Here is an 11,322-nt window from a genome sequence, read left to right on the forward strand (position 1 = left end):
TTATGCTTTATGAGATACTCACAAAATGGATATTTGTTAATAGTGACTAAACAACATCCCATTGGTATCAAAACCCTGAGCGGTAGTAGTGCTAGGGTAACATTAGAGAAAACAAAAGTATCAAAGAGGGACAAGCACAAATGTTTCCCAGGTTGGCCAACTTATTACATACATTTTCGGAAATAGTCCTAAAGAGAGTAGTTCTACCCCCTGACCTTGACATATTCCATTCAACAAAACGTTTTTGGTGGTGTAAAGGGGAGTAGAGATATTAGAGGTTAGGAGCTTAAATTCTCGAATGCGGTTAATCACCACCTCAGGAAAGAGCATATGAGTCTCATTATTTATCATATGCCTTGAAAGTACTTATGTTGAAAAAATCCCCCCAAATCAAGTAATTCACAAGAATCAGGAAAACACTAAAGAGCAAGTAATTGCAAGATTTCAATGTATATTAATGCCTTAACCCTTCAACAAGTCATCTTTTTATTTTTTTATATTTTTTATAAGGTGATAAAGTTTATTGACAAAATACTCACACACGAGATGTGTATAATGTTGCGTACATCTATTCATAAAATCCTTCAGCAGAACCATCAATTATTTATAAAAAATCATGAACCAATACCAACATTAATCATATGCTTGAAACTACTTATGAAGAAAATATTTCCTTAGATGAAGGATGAAACTATTTACAAGAATCAGCAAAACTAATATTTGTCTTAACTCTCACTCCCTAACAAAATAAGCATGTCCTAAAACATTCCAAACCAAATTGCTTATGAGCTACACAGTTGCTTCTATATATAATAAGTGGCTTAACTCTTACTCCCTCTCTCTTGTTTGGAAATTATGTCTTTTACAAGTTTCTAACTTTCTTCCATATGCTAATGCAAATAATGTTGGGCGTTATGAGTATGCAAAATGGCACATAACAAGTTGCATCTTTTTCAGACATTCAAAGGTAGCATTTAGTCAAGCAGAGAACTAATCATTTATAAATTATCCTTACTTTTAAAACTACCTTTAGATATGATTTTTTTTAATTTGAAATCGCTTTCAAATAGTGTGGATAGATGAGTTCATAAAATTCAATAAAAAAATAATTTATCTCATAAAAAGAGAACGTAAATGAGTATTTGCACAAAATGGCAAATGTGAATGAAAAGTTAAATGGACCCTTACGTTATAGAGTTAGATGGTTCCAAATGCTTGTAATATAGCGTGTGAAATGAGAAATTGAGTGCAGAGTGAAGCAAGCACTTTTATTATGGAGTGAAATTACTTTGTTGCCCTTGAACTACTAACATGGCTATTCTATATAATAAAAAAGAAATAGAGATATACTCTAGCTCTGATATCAATAAATAATTTTATCTTTTCATCTCACGGAGTAACTCCTAAAGAAATTAATATAATGTTTGCATAATTCTTATTTTTTTTAACTAACTATTATCCATTCTTAATAAATAAACTAAAATTTATTTATAAATGTCCTCAATGTTCTTTCATTTTCACAGGGATCATCGTCCACTCACTCTTCTAATATAGTTTTTTTTTAAAGTAGGGCCCACTCTTCTACAATTACAAAAAATAAAAATTAAGGTGGGGTTCACGTGAAGAAGTAGCGGACAATTGAAAAAAAAAAAGGACATTTAAATAATAATAATAAGTTCAGAAAATGGTAAAGGTACGCTTAGAGAAAATTTAAAGAAGAGAAATTCATGAAAAAAGAAATAACGATTTAAATTGAACACAAAAATCGCTAAAGAAGTCATAAAATCAAAAGATTTAAAACTTATACCCAAAGGTATGAGTTTAGACACATACGTCTCACACAAATAATGAGAAATAACATCAAGAAGACGAAATATAAGCGGTCAAGAAATGTATACACATATTTTCTTAAAATGATGAAGTTGGTCTATACTTAAAAATTTAATACTACAACAGATGCTAACACATGAAAGCGCTTTTCAGTGTTGTTGAGTAGAAAGAGATGATAGCAAGAAACTCGGTAGGAGAAGGTGTATTTCAAATCTTTCAATTAGAGAACCAAACCAGGAAAGTGATATATGGGAGAAGCGGACTAAGTAAAATAATTTATTGATATTTACAATTAATTGAATTATAATACTTTCTATAATAAAAATTCCATAATTATATTACTAAAAGGTACTCTCTATGTCCTAATTTATGTGACATAATTTGACTAGACACGAAGTTTAAAAAACAAAGGAAAGATCTTCGAAACTTGTGGTCTAAAACAAATCATAGATATTTGTGTGGATTTAAATCATTTCATTAAAGGTAAAAGGGGAATTTTCAAGTTAAATGTTTTTTAAATATAAAAATATATCATTCTTTTTAAAATAGACTAAAAAGAAATGTGTGTTATTATTTTTTGTGTTGGGCCCGTGCTAGCACGGACTTTCATCATCTAGCATATATATATACACACTATTTTAAAAGCATGAATATAAATGTTGGTTGACCAAAATATCCTTCAAATATTGAACGGTTTTATACCCTTTGAAGATAGAATTGTACTAATATTTAAGACTTTAAAATTAATTAAAATTGTGATAAAAGACTTACAAAGTGCATTATAACAAGAATTCTAAATCTAATGAGACACGACATTCTTTTCAATCTTCCTGGTGCCGCAAGCCACTATGTCAAATTTGTTATGGGTTACGTTTTAAATCTCTAAATGCTTAAGGAGTCCATTTCAATTAGGAAGCATTGTAGATATTAATTAGTATATATTTCACTTCATGCTTTCTTCCTCTTCCACACCAACAGTTAATAGGTTGTTGGCCAATATTCTAGACACATACTTTAGTAATATTCAATCCCTTTTGATTGCTAAATTCACTTAGTTTTATTTACGTGTGGTTTTATATTTTCTTTGTAACTTTGTCATTTGTTTTTTAATCGTTAATCAAATACTGTTTTTACTTGGAGAGTTGGAGGTATTCTTGTTTTAGATATTTGTTTCTAGGGAAAAGCCGGGATCTATAGTTAGATATTTATTTTTATGCTTTTCAGTTGTGTAATCTCATGAGAGCTTTCTGAATAGATATTGATAGATATTGTGCATTGTTGCTATGGAAATTAGATAAACATTCTAAGTTTTTTCCTCGGTAGTTGTGCTACTATATGAAAATAATTGAACCATTACGTGCTGAAATATGGAGGACTAATTCATCTGCACTGCTTAAAAGTTCATATAAAATCAATAATTTAAAATTTAAAGGTCCTTACATGCAGTTATGTTATATCGCCGTAATTGATGATTTTTTATACCTTTTAAAAAATAAACCATTCACTCAAGTAGATATATTCATTACGTTTGGTATTCAATTGACTGGAAAAAAAAAATGACACTTCAGGCACACAAATATAATTCGAGTTAGTATTATAGTAAAAAATATAGAGACCTATTATTTTTACAAGCCTTTCCTGAATTATAATAAAAATTAAAGAGACATATGCATCTTCTTGAGTAAATATGTATATTTTTTTAAATGATATTCCACTTATTCCATAAATTAAAAAACATAAAGAGATCTACCAACTTTGTAAGATTTTCTATCTTTTTTGTACTTCGCACCAAAACGAAGGTGGAGATGATACCAATTAAGGACAAGCATAGAATGACAAACTCCATCAAGTAAGGAAATAAGCACATGTCATCTATCATTAATTTGAATGAGAGAAGATTGAAGTTTATGAAGTTAGATTTCTACTACATATTTCGATTTCTCTTTCATAGCTCAACAACTGTTAATTTTAACTTCTACTAAAACAAAACAGATTTATCACTGAAAAAAGGCCACAAACGTAGTCAGTTATTGATATAAACACAAATTCTAAATAGTCAAATCCTATTTAGTTAAAGTTTGTAGAAGTTGTGTTGGTAAACATATACCTCCTTGAAAATTATTAGGTGAGATAGAACTAGATAACATACTTATAATATATACCTCATGAACTTAAATAAATGTCATTTGACTGCCAATAATAATATCTTATGCACACGATTTTCAATTGCTATGGCAGAAGCAAACACTAATTTTTTGGGGAGATTTACTTAGATGTGCGAAATAAAACTTATATTTATTATAACTAATAATATTATTCTACTCCTGAAATAACAAATATTGTTCCTATTGTCAAAGAATATTTGGTCAATACTGAATAATATTTGGACGAAACACTCCATGAAGAAACTAAATCACGAATATCTGACACAAATGAACCATGCACAAAGAATGTCATTAAGAAATCACAAAGAGAAAGAAAATATAATTTAAATTCTGATTTCGTATGTTAAAATGAGTTTTTCAATAATTAGAAAAGATTATGTTTTATTATCTATATTTTTGTAACTCATAAAATAAATGAATATAATTACATATAATGTTATCTAATATTTTTTACTATGATAGATATTGACTATGATTAATGTGGAACTGCACGTTTATAGAAACTATATATATATATATATATATATATTGGGGAGACATGTTTTATTTAATTAATTGTCATTGGCGATGTGTCTTTTTTCCTTTTTTGATTCTTGTTGCACAATGCAGAAGTGGAATACTATGGTCAAGCAAAGATAAAAGTGAACACCATGACTCCGCAAGAAGATGGAAATGATCGGCCACATCCTTGGATGCTCATGCAACGAAGTAGCATATATAAGGTAACAAGGGAACCAATTTTCCCTTCTTTTTTTTCTCTCTTTCCATGGATCATCATTCTCAAATCATGGACCTCCAAATTCATGAACTCCACAAAGCTTTGTGGTAAAGTTGCAGGTATCTATTGGAGCCACCATAAGAGAATGGACCAGAGCATGGAGCAGGTATGCAGACAGTTTATATACAAACCAAGAGCAAATGCAGATGGAAAAGATCAAGAACTGTGTCTGTTATTGAACAGGAGTTTGAATAACAAACATTAATACAAGCAATAAGACATTGGTTTAAACATCAAGACTTCTGTGTCTGATGATCTCGACACCTAAGTAGTCAACAGGTCCTTGAACAGCCACATGCGGCTTTCCAACTTGAACACGAACAGCAGATACCTGCGGGTACCTGTTGAGGGTTGTAGATGCTATGACCTCCGCCACATTCTCTAGAAGTTTTCTAGGTGGACCTTCAACAATCTCTTTCACTATTCTGCCAATCCTCAGATGAAAATGACAATATTATGCAAAAATTAACCATAAAGATCAACAGCGAAAATTGCTCAGCGAAAATAGTTATCTTAGAGAAGTGCTTAAGATATGAAAAGTCGCTGCCTTACATAAAACATCAGGCCAGTTGGTTTTCAGCATCACTAATTAGGACCAGCTGGCCATCTGTAAGTTAAGACCAATAGAAGTCATTTTCAAGTCAGTGATTAGAAATTTTGAAGTTCAGATTTCGCTTTGGTGTCACTTGATTTGGTGGTTGTTTCTCAAGATTGTATTTCTTATTTTATGAGTGGCATGTCTTAACTAAGTTTGTATTTCAGCTGCATGCACTACTTCTGCTAGCAAAGGCAGTTACAGAGCCAGGATTTTCATTAAGGGAATTCAAAATATAAAAAAGCAAACACGTGACGAAGCCAAGGGGATTCAACATCTATTACAGTCAAACCTCTTTATAACGGCACCCGCATATAACAGCATCTCTCTATAACAGCCAACTTTTTTCGGAACAGATTTTTTATGTCATATTTTACTTCTTTATAACAGCATTTCATCTATAACAGCAACAACCAACTTTATAACAGTACGCTCTTTATAAAATTACCCCCATATATCAGCTATCTTCTTATTCTGGTAATATAATAATTAACCATCTTTATAAAAATAGAATATCTATGATTACCAATAATAAGTGTAGAGATTTTGACCAAATATTTGATCATTCAATACACTATTACACTAAAAAAATATTATATGAATATATATATATTTTCATCATTAAACGATTTTCCTTCGTTATACGAAGTGTGATTAAGCTTAGAATTTGACAATTGAAAATGAAAATCAGTTTTTATGCATCTTTTTTGCCTATAACAGCGAAATATTATTTAAATGTCAATACTGTTATAGGTGTATAACAGCCATTCTCTATAACAGCTGAAAAATTTCGGACCCAACGCTGCTGTTATAGAGAGGTTTGACTGTATATACATAAAAATGACCTTGTATATATAGTGTAGTTTTTCCGGTGAAGGGGTTCACCTTGCGGTACCGTACCTCCACCCATGAGCAAAGCTAGAGTACTGGATCAAGTCTATGTCACTTTCTTTAGCAATATACCTGTGCAGCTATGGGTGGTTCTCGTTTTGGCAAATGAAGTTAGATAACTAGAGCAGGGAAACTTATTTGACATTTTGGCTCATCCGTCTAGATTAAATCAGTTTTAGATGGATTCCTACAGGTATTATTTGATAGCACGATTGCAGTTTAGATGGAGTCCTACAGGTATCATCCTGTTGAGATGCTGGAATTCATCAGGGAGTAAAGCATAACAAGAAATGGTGGAAAGTCATACCAGCTTCTATTAGGTGGACAGTCTGGAGGGAAAGAAACGTCAGGTGTTGTGATGGCAGCCAAAACTCTTTACAGAAGATCAAGCTTGATTGTATTTTGTCATTGCATTTCTGGTGTATAGAATTTTTTGTAGGGAAGTCTGAGTCAATATTAGAGTTTTTGGAATCTTTATAAGTAGGCATATTTTAGACTCATTGGATCTTCTGTAAATTGGCTCCTAGCACAGAATTTTGTGCTGATGAATACCCAGCACTGAATTTTGTGCTGATGAATATACTGTTACCATTCTAAAAAAAAAAGGGTCAAAACTGGGAGATGATTTTCAACCCTAATAGAGGCAGAAAACATAATGTGATTTTTATCCATATGCCTAAGCCTTAAGGCAGAGTAACCTAATACTTGTGCTGGTAGGAGGTAGCAGGCACAGGGAGAATTGGTCAAGATGCGCTACAAGTTGACTCAGATACCGCAGTTATCAAAAAGAGATAGAGACTGGTAAAATCAAAAATATCCAACAAGATGGTTAACACTGTTTCTTTCTCAATATGGATAATCACCCTTCTCAAAATCCTTCAATATAGAAAAGTAGCACTCACTTTCACAAATGTGCGTAATAACGAAACAGATCGACATGTTGCTCTCTCTCTCTTTTTTTTTTTTTTTTTTTTTTTTTTTTCTTTTTTGGGTCTTCAGCATGCTCTCGCTGCAAACCCCAGTCCCCCACAAGTAAGAGGGAAGAAAATGAACCATCCGAAAGAGTGCACAACTAAGCATGTGTGACAGCTCCAGCAGAGCATAAAGGAGAGGGAAAAGAAAATATGTACAAACAATCAGAATTAGCATCTGCGTCTATGTCACTTTATAAAATTCAGTTCGTATATACTCCAAAGAAAATACATGCTTCAGAAAAGGCCCGCACCAAAAAGTATTTCACCTTATGCTCTAGTAAAACATGAACTTTATCAAGTTACCATAGTATGATTGAGATTCCAATATTTCTCCTAGTGGTTAAGAAAGTAAATAATGTCAGTTTCTTCCTACTTTGATTAAATTCTATCAGGTAAGCAGATGACATAAAGCATGACTACTTCATTCAGAATCCAACTAAAAGAGACCTCAAGTAGAATATCAACGTAGGGAGATGGTAAATCCTCAACAACCACATCACTATATTTCCTTCCTGATAGTAGATCAACATGATTCTAAATTGAAGAAGATTACTGGATCCAACAGATTTTCTATTGATTTTGCTACTATTCTACATATTAATGTTCAACTAGTTGGAAAACGAGAGCTCTAATGACAGAGCAGATAGAGGATAGTCCCAGTTTGGACCAAAGAAACAGGATTAAGACAAGAAGACGCGTTCTAACAGTAGCTTCAAGAATTCCAATACTCGTGTGTGGATAATTGTGTTGAAGGAAGAATTAATGCCCCTCGACACCTTCCCTTCTCCCACCCCTTTCTATATACAGACTTTGTGTTCTACCTTCTCTTTTTATCCTTTTATTTGGAACTATCTCTAGGTGACATCTTTTTGTTGGGTGGATGTCCATCAAATGAGATGATTTTTTTTGTTTTTGGGTGGATAAAACCAATAGGTGACATGATATACATGCTAATGACTGACAGGATAAACAAAAATATCCTATCATAATCGAAAGAACAACTTCCTAGAGACAATGTGTAACTAGATCTATTTACTATGAGAATTTGTTAACGATAAACACTTTTACGACTGTCTGTATCTATTATAGAAGTTTCATAAATTAGTTTCTACTTGCTTTTCTCAATTTACCCACGAGGAAACTGCTGAATCATTATATATTCCAATCTGTTAGAGAACACTTCCTAATTTAGAAACAACATAATGAATTTCCAATCAATATAGTGAGCAATAGAGCACTACTACTTAACTGCACAGGTTTTTTTCACAAAATTCATCCTTTATGAACTTCCTATCTTCAATCTTAACCTTCGGCAATGAAGCACATTCACAATCATTACTCACCTGTATATATCAGTGTAACTTAGAGTTTCTGACAAGCAGTCAGATTTACCAGCTGGTCGAAGATCCATCCAAGCATCAACATCCACTAAAAACTTCTGCCCCAGTTTTGTTTCTTCTGGCTTCACCCCATGATATCCATGAAATTTTAAACCCCTTAACACAAGCTTATCTCCTTTTGGTATATCCATGTGACCTGTCACTGATCCTCTTAGACAATGAAATAAAGAACAGCCCATTTTAATCAATTATTTAGATGAAATTCGGTGTAACATGGTGATTCTTTTTGGTTTTAGTAACGATGTACATTTGAAGAAAGCGACTATACCACAGTTTGCATCCTATTTTTAACTTCCAATCAATCACAATACATCTGACCAGCATTGCAGGATGCAGATATGGCAACGAAATTATAATTTTGTAGTCTCGCAGTAATTTGGAGCCTCGTGAGATTCAAATGAACTCTAAAGAACAGCTTCTGATAAACTAAATCCTTAGTTTAGTATTAAATACTAGTTGGTGCATATAAGCTTATGTTATCAGGCACTACTTAGAAAATTCTACTATAAAAAACCTTGCTTGTTGATAAACGTATAGGAGATGTTTTTCTCACAAATCTAAAGACTAGCTAAAAAGTTCGTTGATTTGCAACTTTCTTATAATTGTAAAACAAAGACAACATTTGTTATGCAGACAGGGATGCTACTCTTAATCAGAAAGAAACTAGGAAAAGAAAAAAGAACACAGACCAAGCATGTTTCATTAATAAGAGTGAGTAAAGCTAGAGTAATTTAAAAAAATCTAATTCATAATGAATTATGGGACTCAAAATAGAAGGTTCAAGCTATCTATCATCGGACTGATTGCAGAGATAGATTCCTTTATCTTTCCAGAAATGAAGATTACACCTAATATGAAACCTTGAGTTTAACAATAGATTTCTTTCTTTTTAAACATATCATCGTCGAAGATTTTTTTTTTCTAAGCAGTAGCGAGTCAACATGACACTAATGCTTGCATTAGGGTAGGCTGTCACACCCCTTGGGGGTCGGCCCTTACCCAAACCCTGCTAATGCGGGATGTTTTGTGCACCGGACTGCCCATTTTTAGCAAGTCAACATGAAGGGGAATCTTGGAGCAACGGTAAAGTTGCCTCCATGTGACCTATAGGTCATGAGTTCAAGCCGTGGAATCAACTACTGATGATTGTGCTAGGGTAGGCTGCCTATATACAGCCCCTTGAGATGCAAATCTTCCCCAGACCTTACGTGAACGCGGAATGCTTCGTGCACAGGATGGCCAGTAGCAAATCACATAAATTGGGATGAATAAAGTAATTTCATCTAGCATTTCTAACAAATGGATCAGCTTTAGCTTTCATTTAATTATTACTAAAACCTTGGAACATTCCACTCAATTCCATACATCCAGACAAGTTCTAGATAAAGAGAAACATAGCAATCCGGGCTAGATATATTTCAATTCAAAAAACACATATTTTTCAGCATTCAATATAGCTGCTAATTCTTATTCAATAATAAAAACAATGCCTTTACATTGTCATATACCAAGAATCAATTAAAACCCACTTCACTAGTCCAATTTGTTTGCAAAAAAAAAAAGATTTTTAAAGACCCCCAAACATTATCTGAATTAGTATCAAATCTTGCACAAAATAAGAGAAAAACTTTTAAAGTACTTACTGGTGTTGGGTGATGCCATGAATGCTTTAAAGTAGGAAAACAGTAAAAAAAAAAATTGCTCAAATGCAAAAGCTTTTCTGAGAAATTTGACAGAAAAATGGTCCCTTATCTTTGACAGTAAGTTCAAAATGGTCCCTTAAGTATTAAGTGATCAATTTCGGTAAGTGAGCACCTTCGATCTCTGTCAAATATCTACCAAACTCTAGTTGTTACGTTTAACCGGAATTTTGGAAAAGAACTTAATCTGAATCAAAATTTCAAAAAATGCAACATGAAAAATTACACCTAATTAAAAAGTAGACCCAAAAAAACAGAATTTATATCTTAACAGGTTCCACCAAGCTCTTGAAATAGTCAAAAATAACATAAACTACAAAACTTGCACTTCCAAATATGAGTTCTCCTTTAATTTTTTTTTTATTAAATTTGACAATCGGGGTTTGGTAAATATTTGATGGACCAAAAGTGCTCACTTTTGGCAAAACTTAAGGACTAAAATTACTCATGTGACATTTTATGGACTTTTTTGAACCTACTATAAAAAACAAAAGACCATTTTTGTTATTTTCTCAACAAGATTGGTCTCATCAAATCTTAAATGGCAACACATAAAAATAACTAAAGGAGTTTTAGTTTAAAAAAAGATATTTTAAGATTAAATTTAAATAAATAAAAAACAGAGGATATTTTGAGATTATAAAATCAGAAGTGTCCATTCGTCAAAAAGCAATAAGTTAGAAATGACCAATTTATAATTTTAAATTAATTCTCAATTAAATATTATTCATATTTACTAGTATAAAGTATTTATAAGCTTATTTGTCAATCAAGCTTACTCAAAACACATTCTAATTTTCAAATTAATGGAATGATGAATTGGAGCTTTTCTTCTTCTTTTGTTAACTATATACTAAATTAAAGCAAATCAAATCGTAGTGTTGTCCACTTGGCAGTGGCGGACCCATGTGCAAATTTTGGGTGCTCCAGCATCCATTAAACTCAGTCACTGAGTGTATAGCTGTATAGAAAATATAAAGGAAACAGAT

At 32.2% G+C, this 11,322-nt stretch overlaps 1 protein-coding gene across 1 annotated transcript; it reads right to left on the reverse strand.

Annotated features, from left to right (window-relative positions):
* Positions 1-4,927: 4,927 nt before the first annotated feature.
* Positions 4,928-10,407, reverse strand: LOC132615609 (dihydroneopterin aldolase 2-like). The gene is made up of 3 exons (XM_060330219.1): positions 10,277-10,407; positions 8,577-8,769; positions 4,928-5,198 (listed from the first exon to the last, which is right to left on the reverse strand). Exons 1-3 carry the CDS (start codon positions 10,293-10,295, stop codon positions 5,000-5,002), a joined length of 411 nt encoding a protein of 136 aa, XP_060186202.1. The 5' UTR covers positions 10,296-10,407; the 3' UTR covers positions 4,928-4,999.
* Positions 10,408-11,322: the final 915 nt, after the last annotated feature.

This window comes from Lycium barbarum, chromosome 10, assembly GCF_019175385.1.
Source record: "Lycium barbarum isolate Lr01 chromosome 10, ASM1917538v2, whole genome shotgun sequence".
Classification (NCBI taxonomy): Eukaryota; Viridiplantae; Streptophyta; class Magnoliopsida; order Solanales; family Solanaceae; genus Lycium; species Lycium barbarum.

What these genes read in the sequence shown, in the direction of transcription:
- LOC132615609 (XM_060330219.1), bottom strand. An exon ending in AGTTACACTGATATATACAG is followed by an intron (nt 5,199 to 8,576) that starts GTGAGTAATGAT and finishes GAGGATTGGCAG; the next exon opens with AATAGTGAAAGAGATTGTTG.